This window comes from Dasypus novemcinctus, chromosome 8, assembly GCF_030445035.2.
Source record: "Dasypus novemcinctus isolate mDasNov1 chromosome 8, mDasNov1.1.hap2, whole genome shotgun sequence".
NCBI lineage: Eukaryota > Metazoa > Chordata > Mammalia > Cingulata > Dasypodidae > Dasypus > Dasypus novemcinctus.
This window is the reverse complement of record NC_080680.1, coordinates 92,208,759-92,233,942: the sequence shown is the minus strand read 5'-3', so window position 1 is coordinate 92,233,942 and position 25,184 is coordinate 92,208,759. Positions and strand designations below refer to the sequence as shown.

Sequence of the window (25,184 nt, the reverse complement as noted above, 5' to 3'; positions counted from 1 at the left end):
CCGCTAAACCTAGGCTGCAAGCCCGTGGTGGGGGTCTTCGGACCGGCGAGCCGAACTTGCTGGGACCCGTAGTTGTGGGCGCGGTGAATGCTGGGATTTATAGTTTGCTTTTGTGGCAGGTACTCATTTTCTCCTATTTCTTCCCTATAGAGTTTTACCTCTGGGATCCCGACAAGGTTTTTCCTATGCAAAACTGCGAAGTAGCGCCCCTAGCCGTTCCCTAGTTTTCCGTGCCGATTCTTCTAATCACTCTCCTCTCTGTCTTATCAGAACATCTTAAATTAAAATTTGGGACGCTTGATCATTGTAACCTGTTGAGACTTTTCCAAGGCCTTGTGAAAACGTTTCCTAAATCTTAAATTGTATATATGTCACCAGAAAAAAAAATTTTTTTTAATTCATGGAACTGTACAGCACAACAACAAAATCTGTGGCAGAGATGCCAGTCTTCCAATCTTCCTGCCTGACAGGAAGGGAAACAAATATCTAGAAGTTCCTTATGCAAAATGCTTTTCAAATGCTGTTAATTCACTTAATGAATAGCAATTCATAAGAAACCGAGAGATTAAGTAACTTGCCCAAAATCGCACAGGAAATAAGTAGTGGAGCTGAAATGGGAAAATAAATCTGGCTGGCTTATGCACACTTCACTGTGAGTTCCAGAGGGCAGGGGTTTTTTGTTGTTGTCCCCAGCGCCAAGAATAGTACCTGGATATTGCACGCCTTCATCATTCTTTCATTCGATAACTATTGAACACCGACTATGTTCCAGGAATGGTTGTAAATGCTTGGGGTAGTCAGTTAACAAAACAGACAAAGATCCCTATCTTCAACACAGAGTTATGGTGTAGCAGAGGAAGGCAACATGAACAATAAACATAATAAATAACTGTAGACTGTTAGAAAGTGATGAAGTGCTATAAAAAAAAAAAAAGCAGGATTAGGGAGATAGGATGATACATTTTAAAAAACCAACAAAGAGGAGCGGATGTAGGTAAGTGGTTGAGCGTCTGCTTCCCATGTACAAAGTCCTGAGGTCAATCCCAGGTACTACCTTAAAAAAATAATTTAACTAAAAAAAAAAAACATATGGGGGAGTTAACCACTGCAGATACCATGGGGAAATTATAAGGAAGAGCAGGTGTGGAATCCCTAAGAGGAGGCCTTAAGACCGGAGCATATCCAGAGTCTGGAAAATAAAATGCTAGAGAACTACTGCAGAAGTTTGAGCAGAATTGCAATATGATCTAACTTTATTTTTCTTTTTTAAGATTTATTTTATTTCTCCCCGCCCCCCCCACCAGTTGTCTGCTCTCTGTGTCCATTCGCTGTGTATTCTTCTGTGTCAGCTTACGTTCTTGTCAGGCGGCACCAGGAATCTGTTTCTCTTTTTGTTGTGTCATCTTGCTGCATCAGCTGTGTGTGCAGCACCACTCCTGGGCGAGCTGCATTTTTCACACCGGGCAGCTCTCCTTGCGGGGCACACTCCTTGCGCATGGGACACTTCTACGTGGGGGACACCCCTGTGTGGCACAGCACTCCTTGCGCATGGCAGCACTGTGTGTGGGCCACTCACCACACAGACCAGGAGGCCCTGGGTACTGAACCCTGGACGTCCTATATGGTGGGCAGACACTCTATCAGTTGAGCCATGTCCACTTCCTAATCTGTTTGTTTTTTTTATTTTATTTTATTTATTTCTCTCCCCTTCCTCCCTGTTGTCTGCTCTCTGTGTCCATTTGCTGTGTGTTCTTCTGTGTCTGCTTGCATTATCTGGCGGAACTGGGAAACTGTGTCTTTTTTGTTGCGCCATCTTGCTGCATCAGCTCTCTGTGTGTGCAGCGTCACTCCTGGGCAGGCTGCGCTTTTTTCATATGGGGCAGCTCTCCTTGCAGGGCGCACTCCTTGTGCATGGGGCACCCCTATGTGGGGGCGCCCCTGCATGACATGGCACTGCTTGCATACAGCAGCACTGTGCATGGGCCAGCTTCCCACATGGGTCAGGAGCCCTGGGGATCTAACCCTTTTTTATTTACCCTCTATCAGTTGAGCCAAGTCTGCTCCCCTCTAATTTCTTTTAAAAGGATCGCTCTGGCTGCCGTATGAGAAGGTAGGGGGCAATGGTTACAATTGAGAGACCTCAGCTAGGAGATTGTTACATAATCCAATAGTAGCAGGTACTCAATAAATATTCGTTATTCAAGCAAACCTCTTCCTCTAATGTATATTTGGGGGACAATTGGCTAAACTTTATGAGGTCTCTGGGGGGAGTTGTTTGTATTATTCTTGCAACTGTTCTGCAAGTTTGAATTGTTTTCAAATAAAATTAATTTTAAAAATAAATAAATGTTGCAGAATGAATGCCTCCCACAAGCATTGGTTTCTTCATTCAATGAACAGTTATATAGTGCCTATGATGTGACTAAGACAGATAGATATAAGATAGCTAGGGAGTTTACGGTCTGATAGGGGAAACAATAAACATAAATGAGCAAATATTTAATTGCAAAATGTGATTAGTGCTAAAAATGGAAATAAGAGGGGTACTGTAAGTATGAAAAATGGAGTAGAAAAGGCCTGCTTTAGATCAACAGTTTAGTAGAGATGTGCAGACTTTACCACTTAATAGCTGTGGACAAGTTATTTGTCCTCTCTACAATATGTCCTCTCAGTTCCAATATGGAGATGATAATAGTAGCTACCTCATAAGAAAGGGTAAGAATAGTACTTACCTCATAAGCATGTACTGAAGTTTATTATAATAGTTAATATATACTTAAAATAGTGTCTAGCACACATATGTGCAATGTTAGTGTTAGCACTAGTATTGGGTGGGCAGGAAGGCCTTTCTGAAAAGGTAACATTAAGACTTTAGTTAAATGGTCATGGCAGATGGGGTTCACTGCCATGTCAGATGGCCCTTCTTTGGAGCTGGTGTTTCTGCGTGATGGAACTGGACTCAGATGGGATCTCTTTTCATAAGACTTTCATCCTACTTTACTGGAATTGTAGTTGGTGTTGGGGTTTAAGATATATGTAGGGGATTTGAATCTCTGGACTGACAATAGGATAGCTAGGCCCTGAGCGTCAACAGACTCCAGCTCCTACAATCTGATTTATTGGACTCACCTCACTCAGCTAAGATGGAGTTGAAGAAGGACAACCACCACACCATGGAGCCTGGAGTGCCTACAACTGAAAGCAGGAGGATTGCATCCAGTATCTATGTGGAATCTGAGCCTCCTCCTGACAGAGAGGTGCAACAGACACAACCAATCCAAGGCCCACAGAGAAAAGGTGGCATTGGAATGGGAAAAGTGGACATGGTGGCTGATGGATATGGGGAATGGCAGGAAAAGAGGAGATGTGGAGGCGCCTTTGGGACTTGGAGTTGCCCTAGATGGTGCTTCAGGGGCAATCACCGGACATTGTAAATCCTCCCAGGGCCCACTGGATGGAATGGGGGAGAGTATGGGCCATGATGTGGACCATTGACCATGAGGTGCAGAGATGCCCAGAGATGTACTTACCAAATGCAATGGATGTGTCATGATGAAGGGAGTGAGTGTTGCTGGGGGGGAGTGGTGGGGTGGGGGTGGTGGGGTTGAATGGGACCTCATATAATTTTTTTTTAATGTAATATTTTTACAAAATCAATAAACATTTTTTTAAAAAAAGACTTTAGTTAAAAAAGTAAAGGGAGTTTCTTGGAGAAAAATTTCTAAATGGGGAAAAGATGATACTGTCTTTTTTTTTTTTTAAGATTTTTTTTGCCCCTGTACCCACCGTTGTCTGCTCTCTGTGTGTTCTTCTGTGTCTGCTTGTATTCTCATTAGGCAGCTCTAAGAACCAATTCTGGACCTTCCAGAGTGGAAGAGAGGAGATTACTCTTGTGCCACCTCAGTTCCCATTCTGCTCTGTCTTATTTTCTCTCCCATGTCTCTTGTTGTGTCATCTTGCTGTGTTATCTTGCTGTGTCAGCTCTCTGCGTCAGCCAGCACTCCTGCACAGGACAGCTTTTCCTGTGCAAGGCAGCATTCCCATGCAGGGCGGCTCTCCTGTGCGGGGCTGCATTCCCACATGGGCCAGCACTCTGCATGGGCCAGCTTGCCACATAGGTCAGCTTGCCCTCACCAGGAGGCCCTGGGCATTAAACTCAAGACCTCCTATATGGTAGACGGAGCCCAATTGGTTGAGTCCACATCCGTTTCCTGATACTGTTTTTTTATTGCAGTCCTCCTTGGAGAGCTGGCAATTCATTTTTCATCTCTGAATCTCATTAAATAGGAATAAATCCTACTCACAATACCTTCTGAGAATTGGTAGATGTATGTGAACATTCTTTATAAACTGAAAGGTGTCACTAGCATTACTACCTTCTTTTGCTGATGGACTGGTGAACAGGTAGGTAGCAAAAGATAGTGGAGTGCCCTTCCAGTGAAAATAGGTGGCAGTCCTCACATTACCAAACTGTTGGGCAGCAGAAAGTTCCCTCCTGTAGATCTATCTCATTGAGTGAACTTCATCTTGACATCCACAGCAGAGAGGAAAGAGGAAAGCATTCCTGGTTGTGTTGGGTAAGTTCTTGGGAGAGGTAATAGACTTGTTGTGTGGTTTGCTACTGAGATAATGTGCAGAGCTTGCTCATTAACTTGCATTCTTTTTTTAAAGATTTTATTTATTTATCCCCCCCCCCCCTTGTTTGAGCTTGCTGTCTGCTCTCCGTGTTCATCTGCTGGGTGCTCTGTCTGCTGGTCTTCTCTTTAGGAGGCACCAGGAACCAAACCTGGGACCTCCCATATGGGAGAGAGGCTCTCAATCATTTGAGCCACCTCAGCTCCCAGGTTTGTTGTGTCTTTCATTGTCTTTCCTCTTTGTGTCTCTGTTGCATCAGCTCGTCTTCTCTAGGAGGCACCAGAAACTGAACCTTGGACTTCCCATATGGTAGGTGGGAGCCCAGTATCTTGAGCCACATCTGCTTCCCAGCTTGCATTCTTTTTTTTTTTAAATTTCTCTCCCCTTCCCCCTCCCCAGTTGTCTGCTCTCTATATCCATTTACTGTGTGTTCTTCTGTGTTCACTTGTATTCTTGTCAGCAGCACCCGGAATCTGTGTCTCTTTTTGTTGCATCATCTTGCTGCGTCAGCTCTCCATGTGTGCGGTGCCACTCCCAGGCAGGCTGCACTTTTATCATGCTGGGCGGCTTTCCTTGCAAATGGGGCTCCCCTACGCGGGGGACACCCCTATGCAGGGAATACCCTTGCGTGGTACAGCATTCCTTGCGAGCATCAGCACTGCATGTGGACCAGCTCATCACACAGGTCAGGAGGCCCTGGGTTTGAACCTTGGACCTCCCATGTGGTAGGCAGATGCTCTACCTGTTGAACCAAATCTGCTTCCCCCAGCTTGCATTCTTAATCTTCCTTGCCCAAAACAAAAGATCTGGGCTCAAGGTTCTGTCATTAACTTAGATATGTCATTTTTAACTTCTCTGGACATTGGTTTCCATTTTAAAAATAGATTTCTAAAGTTCCTTCCAGCAGTTTCTCAAATGTGAGTTCTAGGCTAAAATCATACCTCCCATGATGAAAACTGATTGCCATTTTGCCCCCAAACTTTCAATTTTTTCTTGTTCATGTGCAACTCCAGCATGGCACTGTGAAGTAGACCTAGCCAAAAGACACGGGATATCAGAGCATTCTACAGCTCTGAGCACAAATCATCTAAATGCCCGTGGATACCTGTGCCTTGGTTTTCTTTCCTGAAGGAGAGCAGGATGACTATATACTCCTAAATTCCTCTTTGGCATTAATAGGGATTTTTCTAATAGTATGGGAACTCACATAGAGCTGAAATAGGACTTTGAGCAGTGAGGGTTGCTGCCGACTTTAAATTCCATTTGGTCAATAAATTTTGGTTATGATTTCAAGTAGCTAAAATATTTACAAAACCAGCCTTTTACCTGAATTATCATCTCAACAGCTTTCTCTGCAAGGTAAGTACTGCTATCCCCAATCTTTAGTTAAGGAAATTAGGGCTAGGATACTGTAAGTAACTTGTCAAAAGTCAGAGTTAGATTAGTGCTGGAGTATGGATTTGAGCCAGAATATGTGTGACAGCTTCTCATTATCATACCATGGTACTTTCAGTTCTGTACTCCAGGAGCTCCTGTGGTTTCCTTCCCTCTATTTACTAGGACACAATGACTGGCCTCAGCCAGTGGGATGCTCCAAAGCAAACACCAGTGAGCCACCTCTCCATTTTCAGGAAAGCACTGGGAATCTACAGATACCAAGTAGGTCAGAGATAATACAGACGAACACGTCCAACTCAGGCCCGGTGTCTAGAAGCTGTGTTTATAGCCAGTGACAGCCTTGCCACTTACACAAGACCACCTCTGCACCAGCTGCTGGGTGCGGAGCACTTTACAGGATCTCATAGATTCCTGCCCACAATCCAGTGAGATAAATTTTATCCCATTTTACAGGCAGAAGACGCTGAAGCCCAGAAAAAAATTTGCCCAAGGATAGATAACTCTCGTTATGAATTTTTAAATTCTTAACACTTCTTACAATTGTACCGTTATTTTGTTGTTGTTCTCTATACCTCTATCTCCACATCACTATATCGTTAGACTGTAAACTCCAGGAGACAAAGGGTCGTGATTGTCTTGTTCAGCACAGTGCCTAGCTCGGGGCGGGGGGGGTCCCTCACAAACGGTAATTAAGCAATGAGTTATCTGTTTAAAGCGCCCAAAACTTGAACCGGCCTAAGGACTGCGCCGGGCGATTTCACACCTACGAACGCACACTTAACTCTTCACAAACTAGTTGTAACAACCCCTCTAAACCGAAGATGTAACTGCTAGCCCCTCTAGGGTAGCCCAGCTGCAGACAGAATTTGGGCCTGTCGCTTGTGAGTAATTTCCAAGTACCTCAGGCTTATTTACTCCGTGGAGAACACAAGGCGGGCGGGCGGGCCCCGGGGACTGCCGGCCTGTTCTGTCTCCGAGAACCGCACAAGCCAGTCGCGAGGCCCTCGCCCTGCCGGCGTACCCAGCGGCGCCTGCGCCCCGGGGGCGGGGCAGAGGGCTGCGAGGAGCGAGCGGTTGGCCGCGGCCTCTTCCGGGACCTGAAGGGGCGGGGCGCGGGCCTAAGCTCCGCCCGGGCCTTGCCAAAGCCACCGCAGGTAACCCCGTACAGGGTTGGGGATCCTGGCGCCCAGGGTCTGGCGAGATCCGGCGCAGGGGCGGCCTGGCCCTTGGCGGGGAGGAGGAAGAGGGAGGGGTTGGCCGAGCCGGGTGCAATGGGCTGGGGAGGGCCACCTCGGGCTCCGGCCGGCCACGTTGACCCTGAGGAGCCAGCTTGTTCTCTCTTGTCTCCTCCCCCCAAGTGCTGCCAATGAGGGGATGAGACTGGAGGGGGCCTGCTGAGAGAGATCACTGCTCACGCGAAGCCCACCCCATGGAGTTCTGGGCTTTGAGGACGGTGGTCAGTGACCTAGGCCGCAAGTCGGTCGGAGTTATCCATTCATCTACCAATTATTACATTTTCTTCCTTCATTCACTTATTGCTCACTTACTTCTACACTATGCTGAGTCCTTTGGTAGGTTCTGGAGACACCTCGATGAATCTGACAGGCCCAGCTCTCTTGGAATTTAGGCTAGAATCTGGTCTAGAGACTTTTACATGGATGATTACATTCAGAGTAATCCCTGCGATGAGGGTGGCTTAATAGATCCCTTTGGAGCCCACAGAGAGAAGTAACTTGGGGAACGAAGTGGGACAGCTTCATTGAGAAGGGAACATTTGAATTGAGCTAGGTGTTTGCACGTTGACAAGGAGAGAAGGGACATTGCACGTAGAAGCAGCAGCACAGGTTGGGAGTTATGAAAGGGCCAGCCTTATTAAAACAACAGCAAAAATCCCAATATAACAAGAAAATGTGGTGATGAGTTCCTGAAAAGAAGGTTGCGACCAGAAGGCCTTGAATGCTGTGCTGAGACCAGGGTTTATTCCTAGAGTTCAGTATTTTTCAGTCTTTTATTAAAATGTTTTATCTTTCTATAAGCATAAATATCTTATGACCTCTGGAACTTTATTGTGATATGAGCATCATGGGGGGATGCACAGAAAACTTTAGCCAAAAAAGTTTGCTTTCTGTAGTGGTATTAAGATAAAGAGAACTTTACCTCCCAAATATAAGATTGTGTCAAAAGTTTGGTGTTGCTTATTCAGATTAACCAGGCCCTAGAGACTGTACATTCAACAAGAAAGGTTTTAAGGAGGGGAGTTACCTGATTCTTCTGTTTTAGAAAGAAGATACAGTAAATGTCTAAAAAGTGCCTTTCTTTCTTATGCATAGGACACCATGAAGGTGCTGCCAGTTTTGGAGCCTGGAGACAAGCCCAAGAAAGCAACATGGTCTGTAAGGATTCAGACACACAAAATATGAGTTTTTGTTTCATTTATAAGTAGTTTACTAGCACATTGATCATGACTGAAAAAAGTGTAGAAATGAAATTATCTGCAGTTTCTGACAGTTAGACTCAGTGTCTAAGAAGGGCTTCAGAGGAAAGCTAGTGGGGCAATAATTATCACAGAGTAGATGTTGATTTTATCTGGCATCCTTGGCTCCAACACTGTGACTTTCCCCAAACCGTGACTAATTTTTAAGATTTTCGGGGAACTCAATTTGGATTAAACTGACTTCATTCTTTCTTGCGCTACTTGTTCAACCTACCCATAACCTCTTCATTCAACATCTAACACTGGCATGTCAGGCAGTTGCTGTGTAGGTGTTGGAGGTACGAAAGTGAATAGTCTCAATTTAGTGAGGAAGATAGACCAAGCAGATGATGGTGATGAAATGTGATCAGTGCTGAAGCAAGGCTCAAATAAGCCTGTAGAGAGGAGGCAATGTTTCCACAGGACCTTGGAGGCAAGCTTCGGATGTGATTTCTTTGCATCCACTCTTGCTCTTTTTGCAATGTAAATCTGATATGACACTCTCTAGTCTGAGAATAAAAACCAGACTCCTTAAAACAATTCACTGGGCCCTGCGTAATTGTTCGCTGCCTGTTTTTCCAACCTCAGTTCTCATTACTCATTCCTTTGTTCTCCCTCTCTTCCTTTAACACAGGGGTTCTTAACCAGGGGTCCATAAGCTCAAATTGAAATTTTTAAAAAAAACTTATTCTTGTGGGGACATGTTGGTACAGGTATGATATATTTATTAAATAATACACAATATAGTTTGGACTTAGTAAAGGGTCTGTGGTTTTTACCTGACTAGCAAAGGGGTTTGTGGAACAAAAAAGGTTAAGAATCTTTGCTTTAGCATGACTTGAACTGTCCTTCTCAGGATCTGTAAATGCTGGTCCTTCCACCTGGACCACCCTTTCCCTCTGTCTTTCATGACAAATCTAAGTTCAAATGGTACTTCTTCAAGAAGCTTCTCTGACTAGCTCTTCCCACTCCCTCCCCCACTCTTCTTTCAGGGTAAGGTCTCCCTATAATATGTTCTCATACTTTATCATGTCTTTTATAGCAAAATTGAAATGAAATAGATATTTGTGTAATTATCTGTTTAATGTATCTCTTCCCAACTAAACTGAAGGGCCCTGAAGGCAGGGACTTTTTTTGTCTTATCTACCATGTATCTAGATAGCTATGTGCTCTTGAGTAAGTTATTTAATCTTTCTAAGACTTGGGTTCCTCATTTGTAAATCTCAGATGATAATAATAATACTAGCCTCAAAGGGGTTTTGTGCAGATTAAGTGAAACTAGGGTTGTAATGTAGTTAGCAGCATATCAGGTACTTTATAGCAGTTATTCAGATGGTAATGAGATTTGTGAATCTGAAAATCAAAAGAGACATCTAGACAAGAAATAGAGATTTAGAAACTGATAGATATATAGATGGGTGATAATTGAAGCCATCAATACAGATAAAATTGATCAGGTAAGGGAAGCGGATGTGGCTCAAGCTATTGAGCTCCCATCTACCATATGGGAGGAACCCAGGGCCTCCTGGTGAAGGCAAACTGGCCTGCACCATGGAGAACTGGCAGTTCATGCCGCAGAAAGCTGGCACAGCAATATGGCACAATAAAGGGAGATGCAGAGGAGAGACAGTGAGAGACGCAGTAGATCAGGGAGATAAGGTGGCTCAAGCAATTGATTGCCTCTCTCCCACATCAGAGGTCCCGGGATCCCGGTGCCTCCTAAAAAAAAGAGAAAAACAAGAAGAAAAGACAAGCAGACACGTAAAGAACACATAGCAAATGACCACAAAGAGCAGACAGAAAGTGCAAACAACAGTGGGAGTGGGAATTGATCAGGTAAGCAAATATAGAATGAGGTGAAGGAAAAAGAATCCCAAGGATATTGAGCATTTGGAGGAGTAGGGCAGTAAAGGAGGCAGAGAAAGATACAAAGCAACCAGAAAGGTTGATAAAAAATCAAAAGAGAGGGCTGTGGGGATACCAGGCAAGGAGAAAGGTACAAGAAGGTATACCAAATGCCAGAGAGGTCAAATGAGACAGGGTTTGGAGAATGGCTACAGAATTTTCTTTTCCAACCAGGAAGCTGAAAATATGTTTTCTCGGTCAGCATTCAGAATAACTTCAGAAAGTAGAATAAATGGATCCTGGATTTTATTTTTCAAAATCCTACCTTTGGTTTCCATGAGGTTGAGTTTTGTGAATAATCTGGAAAGGCTTTTAAAATCAGTAAATTCAAGAGACATTCTTGACATGCTTAGCCAGTGACATTGACCTTGGCACACATAAAATTCAAGCCACCACCCTTTGAGGTAAGAGCTATTGCCATACTCACTTGACAAGGAGAAAACAAAGGTTCAGAAAGGTTAAGTGACTTCCAACGGTCACATACCTGGAAAGTACTTGAGCTGGGACTTGAAGTAGGTCTCAAGACTGTGTTCATAACCACTCTCCTAACCAGGACATATCATTGAATATATCTGGGTCTCAGTTTCCCCATCTACAAAACAGAGACAAATACTAATCCAATCCATCCACACTTAGATTGCTGGGTGTAGTGAGAAAATTGAAATTCTAAAGATCCTGTACAAATGTAAGGCTCTCTTAATGAGGGAAGTGCTCCTTTGCTGCATACAATTTAAAGTGTCCATGTATGTCTAAGACCCTTCACTGTGGTGAAGATTTCATGAGGAATAGAAAGAATACACTGTTGAATTTCATTCTTTGCTCAGGCTTCTTGAACGTATCCTCCCTCTGGCAGGTATACCTTGACACCCCTTGGAGACAGTCCCTGTGCTCGAGTTGGCCACAGCTGCTCGTATTTACCCCCAGTTGGTGATGCAAAGAGAGGGAAGGTCTTCATTGTTGGGGGAGCAGATCCAAACAGGAGCTTCTCAGATGTGCACACCATGGATCTGGGTAAGATAAGGAGCTGCAGAGTATGTGCCTTGTGCCCAGAGGTCAGGGCTTTGGGCTGCCAGTCATAACTGGAGGGGTTTCAGACCAGAGAGCAAGATTTTCATCTAAATTAATGAACATCACTGACAGGTTCCTCCATCTCAGAAGACTACCTGATGTACCTCTACCTGGTCAATATATCCTTATTTAGGGGGAAAGAGCCCTTTTATGGCTTGGCTATCTCTGGCTATCCAGCCATTCATTCATCAAATATTTCTCTGGGAGACCTTGGTGACTCCCCCTTCTCCCTCATTATCATATCCAATTAATTATCAAGTCTTAAATATCTCATCTTCATCCATGTCTGTCCACTTCCACTGCTACTACCATAGTCCAAACACCTTTTTATTTCTTTATTTTTTTTTAATGTAACATTAAAAAAATATGAGGTCCCCATATACCCCCCCATCCCCCAAACCACCATTATCTCTCACTCAACTATTTTAATAGCTTCCTCATTGGTCTTGCTTCCAAGTTTATCCACTACCCACTGCCCTCTGCCCCAAGAGTTGATTTTCCATACATTAAACAGTACCCAGTTTCCTTGGAAACAGGGAATATGGTTATCCATATTGTATCCCTGCAGCACCTGACAGAGTAGGTGCATAAGTATTTTGATGAATGAATGAGCAAATGAATGACTATTATGTACTATGAACTATGAATCAAAGCAGAAGTTGAAAATTGGTAACTCCATACATGTTTTTGTTAGGTCCATATACCATAGGTATTATATTAATTGAATTTATCTGCCAAAAAAATATGCAGGAGAATACATATAAAAAATGAAATGGTCTGGATTCTCTTGATAATTTAGGAAGATTTGACATCAGTAGGCCTGCATGCTGCAAGTTAACTGATTTGGTGCTGAGTAGCAGCTGTTGCATCTCAATGGGGCTCACATTCTCTAATTTGCCACAATCCCCACCACTCCTGTATACATTTGAATTACTACCCTCTGCTCCGAGAATTCAAAGGTGAATTAAATTTCTCCCAGCCCTTAAAGAGCTCACTGTCTAGCTCAGTTACATCTTTATTGCTGCCTATTACTAGACATAAAATATAGATAACATGTTTCACTTGGCAGTTGTAATATTCTAACAAGATAATGCCTATGAACGTGCTATGTAAATGTGCCTTACTGACTAAAATAACTAATGGGTTAGATATTATTATTCTGGGAACTTGTTTCAGCCTGAGATCATTCTGTTGTAGGTAAGAGAAACCCTTAAATTAGCAAAAAAGGGGTAATTTATTTACACAGATACAGGGCCGAAAGTGCAGCCCAGCCTCAGGAGAGAGTGGAAGCAGGGACTGAAAAGCTACCTCCTCCCTCTCTTTCTCTCTGGGGATAGCATATGTCTTTAATGCAGATGTTTCATTCTTCTCTTCTCCATGCTTGGTCTTTGTCTGCTTCTCCACACATGGTAGAAGATGGCCATCCAAATCCAGGAAACTTTTTGAATTCCAAATTCTTGGGGGGGAGGATCTGATTGGTCTAGCTTGGGTCAGGTAGCCTCCTCTGACCCAGGCAGCTAAGGCTAGAAACTCAAGGTGTTGTACAAAGAAAATAATGCCCAACAAAGGCTCTACCCTTGTGATCAGTTAGTGGGGACACTTTCCATAGAAGAGTGTTCATAGACTAGGGAGACAGCTCCCAAAGTATCTGCTATAGAACTGTTTGGAAATGAACGCATTCCCTTTCAGTGATTTGATGGTTGTTCACTTATGCATTTGACCTTCTTCTGCTCCCTACCTATCCCCAATTTTGTCAACCAATATAAGCAGTAGGTAGCCACAAGGTAGGAATTGGGTAAAATGTTTTCTAGGAACACACCAGTGGAATTTAGCTACCTGGGAGGGACTCTTACCTCGGTACGAGCATGCCAGCTTCATTCCTTCATGTACACCTGACAGCATCTGGGTGTTTGGAGGTGCTGACCAGTCGGGAAATCGAAATTGTCTACAAGTCCTGCATCCCGGTAAGTAACCAAAGGTTATTTTATTTTAAAATAAATAAATAATTCCAATTCCTGTATATTTGAAACTCATTTGGATTGTTCTGATTAATCCATTTACCTTTGCTGACTTTACAGAAGATGAGAATTTTAACTTATAGCAGAATCTGAAAATAAAATGTTTTTTTTTTTTGTAGTTTCTGGTAACATGTACAGTTATCAACTCCTTAAATGTGAAAATTGGAAGGAATTTCAGAGAACAGCCCGGCTAAGTGGGAAATTCAGGTCCAGTGAAGAGAGTGACCCAAAGTCACCAGGGAGCCATGACTGACCCAGAGGTCAGAGATGCTACTAAGCATTCTGCAGTGAACAGAACAACCCCCCACAATAAAGGATTATGTGGTCTGAAATATTAATCTTGTCAAACTTGAGTAACCCTGACCTAGATCCTCTTAGTATGTTTCTCATAGTCAAAAGGTACAACACTCCTGACTTATCTCACTGGAAATTTTATCCTAGAGAAGCTACTTGGAAACTTTATAATCACTCTGAGAAGATGTTGAACCACCTATGGGAAGTGGACTTGTCTTTTTGTCATTTTTAAATTTTTTGCTTTTGTAAATTAGTATACAAAAGTCATCCACAACCCTACTCTGCTAAGGCTATTAATTACATTCCTATGTACTTTCTTTCTGACTTTTCTCTGACTTTTTACAAGCCTGAGATGATACTTTATATAAACTTTTGTGCCTTTTCCCCTTTAATTTCATAATTACTGAAGAAATTGTTTCCTATGAACAACACTGTTTTGTTAACATCAATTTTAATGGCTATATAATCCATTTTATGATAATACCATAATTCCGCCATAGTTGGGCATTATTTTATTAGGGCTTCCTAAGGCTCATGTGCAGAAATAAAAATACTACACAAAACACTGTAAATCTTTTTAAGGTTTTTGATACATGTCCCTAAATTGCTCTCTGGAAAGATTTTTCCAGTTTATGCTCTCTCCAATGCTTGTTTCAGTCTTCCCTATCCAGCATTTAATTTATCATTGTTAAATAATTTGCTAATTTGATAGGCCAAAAAATTGTATCTATTGCATTGTTTTTCGTAGTTGCATTTTGTTAATTGCTAATAACCTGGACATTTTTCACCTGTTAGTAAGTTGTTACCCAGTTCCCTCTGTCAGCAATATATTTGCATAACAAATATATGCAGGGGATGGAATGAATTTTCTTGTGTGTCAAGTATTTAAATTTCTTCACAGTATTTAATAGTATCTTCTTATAAGTTTATTTGATTTGTGTGTGTGTTTATTGCCTGTATCTTGCGCTCCTCTCTACTGCCCCTCCACTACAATATAAACGCAAGGGTTTGTTCACTGCTAAATACCCAGGGTCCAGAAAACTGCCTGAAATAGAGTAGGCATTTAGCAGACCTCTTGGCTATGAAGTCAGGTTTTTGTTTTTTTGTGTTTTTGTTTTCTGTAGAGAAGCATATAGCATTGTGGTTAAGAGCTTTGCTCCCCTTTAACCATGGCCTTAAGCAAGTGATTACACTTCTCTATGACTCACTTTTCTTCTTTGTCACATTGGGATACTTATAGTTCCTACTGTATGTTTGGAAAGGATTTAAATTAGCCCAATATCTAGTACACAGTTAGTGTTCAATAATTGTTAGTTGTTGTGGTTGATGTCGTTATGATTGGATAGATGGAAATCAGTTCTGTGACCCTGGCCTTTTGATTTTCTTTGATGTATCCATTTAAGTAAAATACAAACAGTGAGAATTTTGACAGTTTCTGTCAAAGAAAGTGATTTTCCACCTGATTCTTTTTCTCTCCTGGTAAGTATAATTTGACACTAGGCCCAAGAAATATGAAAAATGTAAGCAAATCATTAGTTGCTTTTGTTATTAAGGCAATTCTCAAATGGCTTAGGACTCCTTTGTGATTATTTGTGCTGATATTTGATTTGGTAGCAACACAATCAAGGATCATCTGACTCTGGTGGTTGTGTGCATTCTAATTCACCCTAAGATGCAAAGGCTCTCCAGGATCTGCAGCTATAGAGACAATTTATATTTTGTTTTGGATAGAGGCAGAGACTTGTTTGGTCTCCAGGTATTTGAGTTATACACATATTGTAAATGCTTCTTGTGGCACTTTGTGTACTCAATGATGACCTTCATAAAAAGTACAGAATTTCTCAGGCAAGAAACAATTCCTGATGTGTTGGGGTAGAATCGGTATGGGAGTTTGAGAGATCTAAGTTCAAATCTCTGCTCTCCTACTCACTAGCACTATGAACTGTGACCAAAGCTAAAGGATTTAAATTTTCCTTTTGCAGTTCCCTCACCTGCAAAATAGTTGTACTTTCTACCTACCTCCAAGGGTTGAATGAGGATAGTGAGGATGAGAAAGTTTTGACTCAGCACAGGAAGGTGCTTAATTAATGTATCTGTTTCTATAAAAAAAATTTTATGCTTCCTTCATAAGAGAAATCAGCTTCTATAAACCTACCCAGGTGTTGACATTTTTCCTCAGGTCAGAAGTATAGAAAATACATGGCTCTTGCTGTTGTCAAAACAAAAGTCGCAGCTTAGCCATTTGATGTAATCTATCTCTGCTTCAGTATCCTTATCTGTAAAATGGGGAAACTAATATTTATTGAGCACTTATTGTTTAGAAGGGATTATTATTACTGCTACTAAAACTATAATGATATTGTCTACTTTTCTCTTACTGGGCCACAGGTCCTGGGAAATTTGGCACATTTGTTCATTAGTATCTAGTAGGAATGAATTTTAACAAATGCTGGACTCATCCGAATGTGCATCAGGGCAGGATAGTCAGCAAAGTAGAAAAGGATTCCAAGAGAATACTTGGAGGCCCACGAAAACAAATGGACCTAAATTTTTTTTTTCATGGTACCGGGGCTGGGGAAGGAGCCCAGGATCTCATATGTGGGAAGCTGGTACTCAACCACTAAGTCACATCGGCTCCCCCGAGTTAGTTTTCTTGTTTGTTTGCTTATTGTTCGTTTATTTGTTTTTACGAGGGACTGGGGACCAAACCTGGGACCTCCCATGTGGGAGCAGGGGCTAAACCACTTGTGTCACATCCACTCCCTAATCTAATTCTTTTTTCTTTTTTTCTTTTTTTTCTTTTTTTTATTTTTTAAATTTATTTATTTAATTCCCCTCCCCTTCCCCGGTTGTCTGTTTTCTGTGTCTTTTTGCTGCGTCTTGTTTCTTTGTCCGCTTCTGTTGTCGTCAGCGGCACGGGAAGTGTGGGCGGCGCCATTCCTCGGCAGGCTGCTCCCTCCTTCGCGCTGGGCGGCTCTCCCTATGGGTGCACTCCTTGCGCGTGGGGCTCCCCTTCGCGGGGGACACCCCTGTGTAGCACGGCACTCCTTGCGCACATCAGCACTGCTCTTGGGCCAGCTCCACACGGGTCAAGGAGGCCCGGGACTTGAACCGCGGACCTCCCTTGTGGTAGACGGACGCCCTAACCACTGGGCCAAAGTCCGTTTCCCATCTTTTTTTTATTAAATTGGCCGTTTTTTTTTTTAAAGATACATAGACCACAAAAAATGTTACATTAAAAACCCAGTCTAATTCTTAATTGCACCTGTGTCTTTCCAATCTTAGGTTTTGTTTGTTTGAACAAATTCTAAGTATCGCCCCAGCTCCTTCCTGTCTTTAGTGAGAATGTGATCCCTGCCAAGAACTATGCTGTCCCACTTGGGGATTGGGCTTTGGAGATGACCCTGCTCAGCCCGAGTCAAGGTCAGAGGCCCCCCAGCCTGGGCATTTTAGTTACATGCCTTCTCTCTGAAACAGGAACCAGGACTTGGACCACACCAGAAGTGACCAGCTCCCCACCATCTCCAAGAACATTCCACACATCATCGGCAGCTATTGGAAGTCAGCTATATGTCTTTGGGGGTGGAGAGAGAGGCTCCCAGCCCGTGCAGGATGTGAAGCTGCATGTATTTGACGCAAGTATGGACTGGCAGGCATCTTGGGGCTACCATTTACCTGGTCAGGACCACCTTGACCTACAGCTTACTCAGTATAGGAAACAGAGATTAGAAAATGAAATCCTGGCTGAGTGAGTGTCTCACTTCTAGACTTCTTTGGTGTATCCCTTAGCTATTTTCCCTGAACAACAAAATTAGTGTATAAAAGGTGTAAAGGATCCATTAAAATTTAAGCAGTATAGTTTATAAAGTTAAAGTGAAAGTTTCTCCTTTAGCTTTTCTTTTCTACTCTCCAGACAGATGTAAACACAAAGTTAACATTTCTTAATGTCCCCTTCCAGACTTTCCTATGCATTTATAAATCAGACATGAATATGTATATACACACATTTTCTGTGGCTTTTGAAATTATGTATAAACTTAAGAAATACATACAAAGAATCAAATTGTGAATACTGTTCTGCAGCTTACTTTTGAAGGGTAGGGGTAGATATAAGTAGTTGAAAGCATGAACTTTGAAACCACAAGACCTGAACTCAAGACCAGATCTGCCCCTACTTTCTGTGTTACCTTAGACTAGTTACTTAATCTTTCTGGTCCTTAGTTTGCTGACTGGTAAAATAGAGATGGTAATAGTGCCTACTACAAAGAGTTGTAAAGATTAAATGAGGGGAAGCGGACTTGGCCCAATGGATAGGGCGTCCGCCTACCACCTGGGAGGTCCACGGGTCAAACCACGGGCCTTCTTGACCCATGTGGAGCTGGCTCATGTGCAGTACTAATGCGCACAAGGAGTGCCGTGCCAAGCAGGGGTGTCCCCTGCATAGGGGAGCCCCACGTGCAAGGAGTGCACCCCATGGGGAGAGCCACCCAGCACAAAGGAAAGTGCAGCCTGCCCAAGAATGGCACTACACACAGAGAGCTGACACAGCAAGATGGCACAACAAAAAGAAACACAGGTTCCCAGTGCCATTGGTAAGGATAGAAGCAGTCACAGAAGAACACACAGCAAATGGACATAGAGAGCAGACAACTGGGGCAGGGGGGAGGAAGGGGAGAGAAATAAATAAAAAATAAATCTTAAAAACAAAAGGATTAAATGAGATAATGTGATATAAATAGCACATAGGAAGCAATTACTAAATATTAACTATATTATTATTTCTTCATTTAATCATACATCATGGATGTCATTCTGAGTCAATACCAATTTCTAGGCAAAGCATACCCTTCTGTGGGTGTATCTTATTTGTTCAGTTGCTTTCCTATTGATTAACTTTTTGCTGACAGTGTTACAGTGAACTTCCATATAATATTTTTTTCTCTTTGCACCTGATATAAACATTTATATGGAATAATTGCTGAGAAGTGGAATTTCTGGGTCAAGATGGTAAAAGCATTAAAATTGTGAAAGCTCGTGCCAAATTGTTGTCTAGGGAGCATTTACTTATATTTTCTCTTATTAGTGGACATTCATGAAAAATATTTTTCATTCATATTTTTGCATTAAAGATGCAACATATCTTGAGACAATGCCATAAGCAAAGTTTCAGTCTGAAAGTAAAATTGGAAGAATTAAGGCATCTCAGTATGACTCTTCTCCTTACGGAAAGAATGGGCTTTGTGATTCTTCTAAAGCAGTTTTTAAAATATTTAATAATATCGTTTTTTGTGTTTTTTTTTTTAAGGTACTGGGGGTTGGGTACCCAAAACCTCTTATGTGGGAAGCCAGTGCTCAACCACTGAGCCACATCAGCTCCCTTCAGTTGGTTTTTTCTTTTTGTTTTGCTTATTGTTTGTTAGTTTTTTAGGAGATACCAGAGCCAAACCTGGGACCTCCCATATGGGAAGGAGGCACTCAACAGCTCGAGCCACATCCATTCCCCATATTAGTTTTGAAATTAGAAAACTATAAGGAAGAAGAAAATAAATAAATACATATATATGTGTGTGTATCTGTATATGTTTACTCTATGCACATGTATATTATATCCAAAAAGTAATATTAGCATCTCAGTGCATTTCCAGTCTTTTTTTAATATAGTAGATGTATCTAATATATCTTTATCTAATATTGTATCCTGCATTTTTCATTTAAGCATTTCCCCCATGTAATCATGGCATCTTTAACAGTTTTATTGAATGCATAGTATTCCATCATGGCTATATCAATAAATCAATAATGCCTCTGTTGTTGGACATTTAGGTTATCTACAGTTCTTCTCTGTTACAAACAGTGCCGTGATAAAAATGTTTATGCACAAACCTTTTCTTTTTTTTTTTTTTTTTTTGAGTTACCGGGGCTGGGAATTGAACCAGGGACCTAGTATGTGGGAAGCCAGCACTCAGTCACTGAACCATATTGGCTCCCCTGAGTTGTTTTTGTTTTTTTTTTTGTTTTGCTTGTTGTTCATTTGTTTGTCTGTTTGCTTGTTTTTAGGAGGCACTGGGAACTGAACGCAGGACCTCCCATGTAGGAAGTAGGTGCTCAGTTGCTTGAGCTGCATCCGCTCCCCTCGAATTATTTTAAATTATATTCTTCGAAACACTGAGGGCTCTTTGAACAACCTACAGGCATGACATACATGACCATTCAAAGATTAAAAAATTGTTTGACAGATCTTTGTCTCCAGATAGTTTTTTGTTTTGTTTCTGAGGTTCCAGGGCTGGGAATTCAATCTGGGGCCTTGTATGTGGGAAGCTGGTGCTCAACTCTTGAGCCATATTGGCTCCCATGAGTCATTCTTTTGTTTGTTTGTTTGTTGTTCATTTTTTTGTTTTTAGGAGGAACCGAACCCGGGACCTCCCTTGGGGGAAACATGCACCCAACTGCTTGAGCCATATCTGCTCCCCAGATAGTTTTGCAGCACTCTAAGTCTTTTCTGGTATGTTGAAATGATTCATTGATTTTCTAGAATTCTGTATACATAGGACTTTGAGGATAGGAAGGATGGCATAAAATAGAAAATATCTGTATTGTTAGGATAATAACAATATTAATACTTCTCATGTATTGTGTACTTTTTTTCTGTGCTTTTATATGCATTATCTCATCTAATCTACCCCTCAACCCTGAGAGGTAGGAATTGTCAGGTATTGTCTGTATCTCCATTTTATGGTTGGAGAAACTGAAGAAGCTTAGATAAGTAAGATCACACTGTCACTTAGTGAAAAAAGCAGGTTTCAAACTCTAAAGCCCATGTTCTAACCTTTATCCTATGCTGCCACTTCAGGATGACCCTTTTTATGTAAATGTACTCTATTTTCCCCTCATCTTTTCAACAACTCAACTAAGGATATTATCTTGAAAAAAAGAAGTCTCTGAATGTTGACTCATTCTTTTTAACTCTGGGGCATTTCCAGGATGAAACTTATGAGAGGTCTTTTAAAATTTAAACAAGGAATGGCTTCTTAATTCCCAGTAAAAGGGCACAGCTGTTAGCTAGTGAGCTCTTCATCCCTATAAGTGTTCAAGGAAAGGCTGCCTGTGCTGTAAAAGCTGTTAAGGAGGCTCTGGATTGGGTAGGTGTGTTGGAGTGAGTGACCCCAAGGTCCCCCTTCCTGCTCAGAGCATCTCTGTTTGCTGGGAAGTGATAAAGAAATATGGGTATATTTCTCATGTTCTTGCTTCATAGCTTTGCCATCTGATGTCAATGAATTTTTAAAAATTTTTAAAAATTTCCCCCCTTCCCCTCCTCCCACCCTGCTGTTTTTGCTGTCTGTGTTGTCTTCTCTTTTCCTCTCCTCTAGGATTCACCAGGATTCAATCCTGGGGACCTCTAATATGGAGAGAGTTTCCCTGTCTATGGCACCACCTCAGTTCCTGGTCTCTGCTGCACTTCACCTTGACTCTCCCCTTCATCTCTCTTTTGCTGCATGACTCACTTGTGTGGGCACTGGCTCACCATGTGGGCACTAGCACAAGCATTGGCTCACCACGCAGGCACTTGTGCTTACCATGTGGGCACTTGCACTCACCACACAGGCACTTGCACGGGCACTGGCTTGCCATGTGGGCACATTTTCTCTTCTTCTTTTTCACCAGGAGGTCCCAGGGATCGAACCCAGTTCCTCTCATATGGTAGGCAGAACCTCTATCATTTGAGCCACATCTGCTTCCCAATAAATTTTCATTTCTAGACACTCTGACCTGGTCACAGCCGGAGACAGTTGGAAAACCCCCATCTCCCCGTCACGGTCATGTGATGGTGGCAGCAGAGACAAAGCTTTTCATCCATGGAGGCTTGGCAGGGGACACATTCTATGATGATCTCCATTGCATTGATATAAGTAAGTAGAGTGGAAGGAATGGGGCTTCTCTGCTTAAAATTAAATAAAATGTGTTTTGATAAAATATAATATTGCTCATAGGTGTGAGTAATAACTGGCTTGTACAGTCTTCACTGGATTCTGTCAAGTGTGGTCTCAATAATAAATAATAATAAATGCAATTATTTTCTGAGCTCTTACTATATGCCCAGCCATTTATTATTTCTGATCCTCCCAACAGACCTGCTCTTTCATTAAAATTCGTATGCTTTCTGTTCCTCACATGATTTCTTTCAGGCATTAGCCATTAACTCTGTGCCTGTGAGGGGCATGGATAGTTTCTAGAGTGTCTTGAGGTGGATGACTAGAATTGCATGCTTACCATGCTAAACATGGTTGAAAACATTGGAGAAGAGGGTTAAGAAGAACATGAGAACTGTCTTTAAGTATCTGAAGGGCTAATGTGTGCTTTGAGAGCCTGGACTTATTCTAGGTCATTCCTTCAGACTGTGAACTCTATTAGGACAGAGACTTTGATTCCTTTGTTCCCCAGTGTATTTCTAGCATAGTGTCTGACTGTAGGTTATTTGTTGAACTAGGGAGTAGATGGATGAACATGTTCTGCATTGCTCCAAACTACAGGAATTAGTGCAATGGGCAGAAGGTAGGGTTATCTGCTGTGCTGTATATTGGATTATCTTTTTTTTTTTTGTCTTTATTTTTTTAATGTTACATTAAAAAAAATATGAGGTCCCCATATACCCCCCACTTCCCTCCCCCCACTCCTCCCCCCATAACAACAACCTCCTCCATCATCATGAGACATTCATTGCACTTGGTGAATACATCTCTGAACACCACTGCACCTCATGGTCTATGGTCCACACCATATATTGGATTATCTTGCCAAGCAGTGGGTTCTTTGGCTTGGTGACATCTGAGTCCAGGTGATCTGGCTGGGATTCCTGCACTAGCTAGAATTTTAGCTGGGGTTGATGATCCTTCTTTCCCAATTCTGAGGTGCTGGGCCAAAGGCAGATGGAAACTATATTCACAGAAGTGTCCCTACAGGCAGGCAAATTGGGTTTTGATGATTTAAAAAAAAAAAAATCCTTGACTATCATGCTTTGGATGGTGCCAACAAAATTGGGATCAACTAAACTGAGCCAAACTGGCTAATTCTAAATATATGTTTTTTGACCATATGTAAAAAAAAAATAAAAATCCTTTTCTCTTGTGCTAAGGAACTACTTCAGGCTATTTTTTCTGCTTACCCACGTAGCTCTCTAAACCTAAAATCCAGTGATATTTTGCCTCATTTAAACACTTGTTTGAAAAGATGCAATTTTCCCTGCCAAAAATAGACTGGAAGTAGGTGCTGAGGCAGCACGTTACAGTAGATTGAACACAGGCTTGGAGTCAGACCTGAGTACAGTTCTAACTCTGCCACTTTCTAGATCTCAGATTCACCTAAGAAGAAAGAGGGAAGGCAAAAGTGATAGCACTTTCATAGGACTGTTATGAGAATTAAGTGATGAAACATATTTAAATCTCAAGCTAGCAATTCCACAAAATTGCTTTCTAAAAACCTGTTCATATTTAAAACCCACACGTGCATTTGTGCATGCACACACAATCTCACCTACTTCTGGGCTCCAGAGCAGTTGATGATGATGGTCACCAAAAATAGTATCAGTTTCAGTGTGCTCCATAAATCCCCTTTACACAGAATCACCTCAGATGCTTGTTAAAAATATAGATTACAGAGCCTCCCCCTCTCTGGACTCCTAAAATCAGAGTTTCAGGCTCCCCCAAGTAATTCTTATGCACACTGAATCTTGCTGAATTACCTCAAGAACTCTGAGTGAAAGACCTTCAGTGAATAAACGTTTGCAAATTGCACAACTCCCAGCAGAATTTTGAAACCACATTCTAGCCTCTGTTGTGCCAAACACTTTCTTTTTGTTTGCAGGTGATATGAAGTGGCAGAAGCTAAGTCCCACTGGGATTGCCCCTACAGGCTGTGCTGCCCACTCAGCTGTGACTGTGGGGAAACATGTGTATGTCTTTGGAGGAATGGCTCCCACAGGAGCACTGGACACAATGTACCAATATCATATAGGTGAGCAAGTGTCTGTCATTCTAGATATTTAAATAAATGTAACCACTCACTTAAAAAGTGACAGAGTGATTTGGTTTTGCAATTAATTTGGACTCTTCAACATCTAAGTCTATAGGAATAAAAAATTTGTAGGAAATGACATCATCAAAACAGTAACTTAACACTGCCATTAAGGTTTTTTCCCTTTTGTTTCCTGGTTGTGTTAGGTTTTGTCTAGTACAATAAGCCACTGAGCATTTCTGGAAATTTCTCAACACCAAGCCTTTGTTTTCTCTTTTGCGAACACAGAAAAGCAGCATTGGACCTTGCTTAAATTTGATACTTTTCTACCCGCTGGACGATTGGACCATTCCATGTGCATCATTCCATGGCCAGTGACATCTACTCCTGAGAAAGATTTAAATCCTATCACTCTAAATTGTGCAACTGAGAAAGTGGATTTTGCTAGCAAAGAAGTTACTCAAGGTGACAACTCACAAGAAAGTCAAACTGACACACTGCTCTGTTTTGTGTTTGGTGGGATGAATACAGAAGGGGAAATTTATGATGATTGTATTGTGACTGTAGTTGACTAATAAAATCCACATTTTATTACTTTATCTTTTTTTTTTTTTGAGGTACCCAGGGCCAGGGATCAAACCTAGGACCTTGTATGTGGGAAACCGGCCCTCAACCACTGAGCCACATTGGCTCCCCTTATTACTTTTAAATATGAATTGCTTTCAGAAAAGTTTAATGAAGCCTTACCTGTTTTATATCTCTAAAATATTGCCTGCACTATATATCCACCTTGCTCTTATCTACTTTAGTAGGTAAAGAAATCAACTGGATGGCCCAGTGACAAAACCTCTATTATCTAAAGGGTTTTACCAGCAATTCAACCTAGGTATGATTGGTTATGAATACTGATCACAAAAAGTTACAGAAGCAATTTCTTGACACAAACTATAGACGTCATGGGTAGGTACTTGCAGGTTGAAGTTTATCTTTTTAATATTCAGTAATTGCTGCTCCTCAGAAAGATGTGCAGAATGTTGGCACATGGTAGTTAGAGCCATTAGGGGGTGGGGATGAAGGATCAAGACTGGAAATTAACTTTCCTAACTACCACCCAACCCCATTATGCAAGAGCGCACAACACTGCAGGCCAATTTTTTATTGAGCATGGCCTGAAGACCTTCTGTACAACAATCCAGGCCTGTTCAAATGCTTTGGAGACAGCACACAGAAGAGGTCCAAGCCTTAGAGTAAGACAAGCTTGGGGTCAGGTCTCAGTTCTAACATCTATAATAAATTAACCTTTCCACCTATTGCTCATGTTAAAATACTGTCTGTCCTTATGCAGTACTGGATTTCATGGTAATACCAGACAGCCTGATTATTAC

General features: G+C 41.9%; 1 protein-coding gene across 6 annotated transcripts; it reads left to right on the top strand.

The window, feature by feature from the left end:
* The first annotated feature begins 4 nt into the window (after nt 1–4).
* Nucleotides 5–24,398, top strand: RABEPK (Rab9 effector protein with kelch motifs). Of its 6 annotated transcripts, XM_071216997.1 has the most exons (9): nt 7,159–7,187; nt 8,364–8,422; nt 10,203–10,342; nt 11,265–11,422; nt 13,291–13,443; nt 17,269–17,430; nt 21,549–21,698; nt 23,650–23,799; nt 24,088–24,398. In XM_071216997.1, exons 4-9 carry the CDS (start codon nt 11,413–11,415, stop codon nt 24,372–24,374), a joined length of 912 nt encoding a protein of 303 aa, XP_071073098.1. In that variant the 5' UTR covers nt 7,159–7,187; nt 8,364–8,422; nt 10,203–10,342; nt 11,265–11,412; the 3' UTR covers nt 24,375–24,398. The 6 variants fall into 6 exon arrangements, with proteins under 6 accessions (XP_023445985.2, XP_004463459.2, XP_071073098.1 ...); XM_023590217.3 differs by lacking the exons at nt 7,159–7,187; nt 10,203–10,342 and adding an exon at nt 5–119; XM_004463402.5 differs by lacking the exon at nt 10,203–10,342 and having other exon boundaries at nt 7,090–7,187.
* Nucleotides 24,399–25,184: the final 786 nt, after the last annotated feature.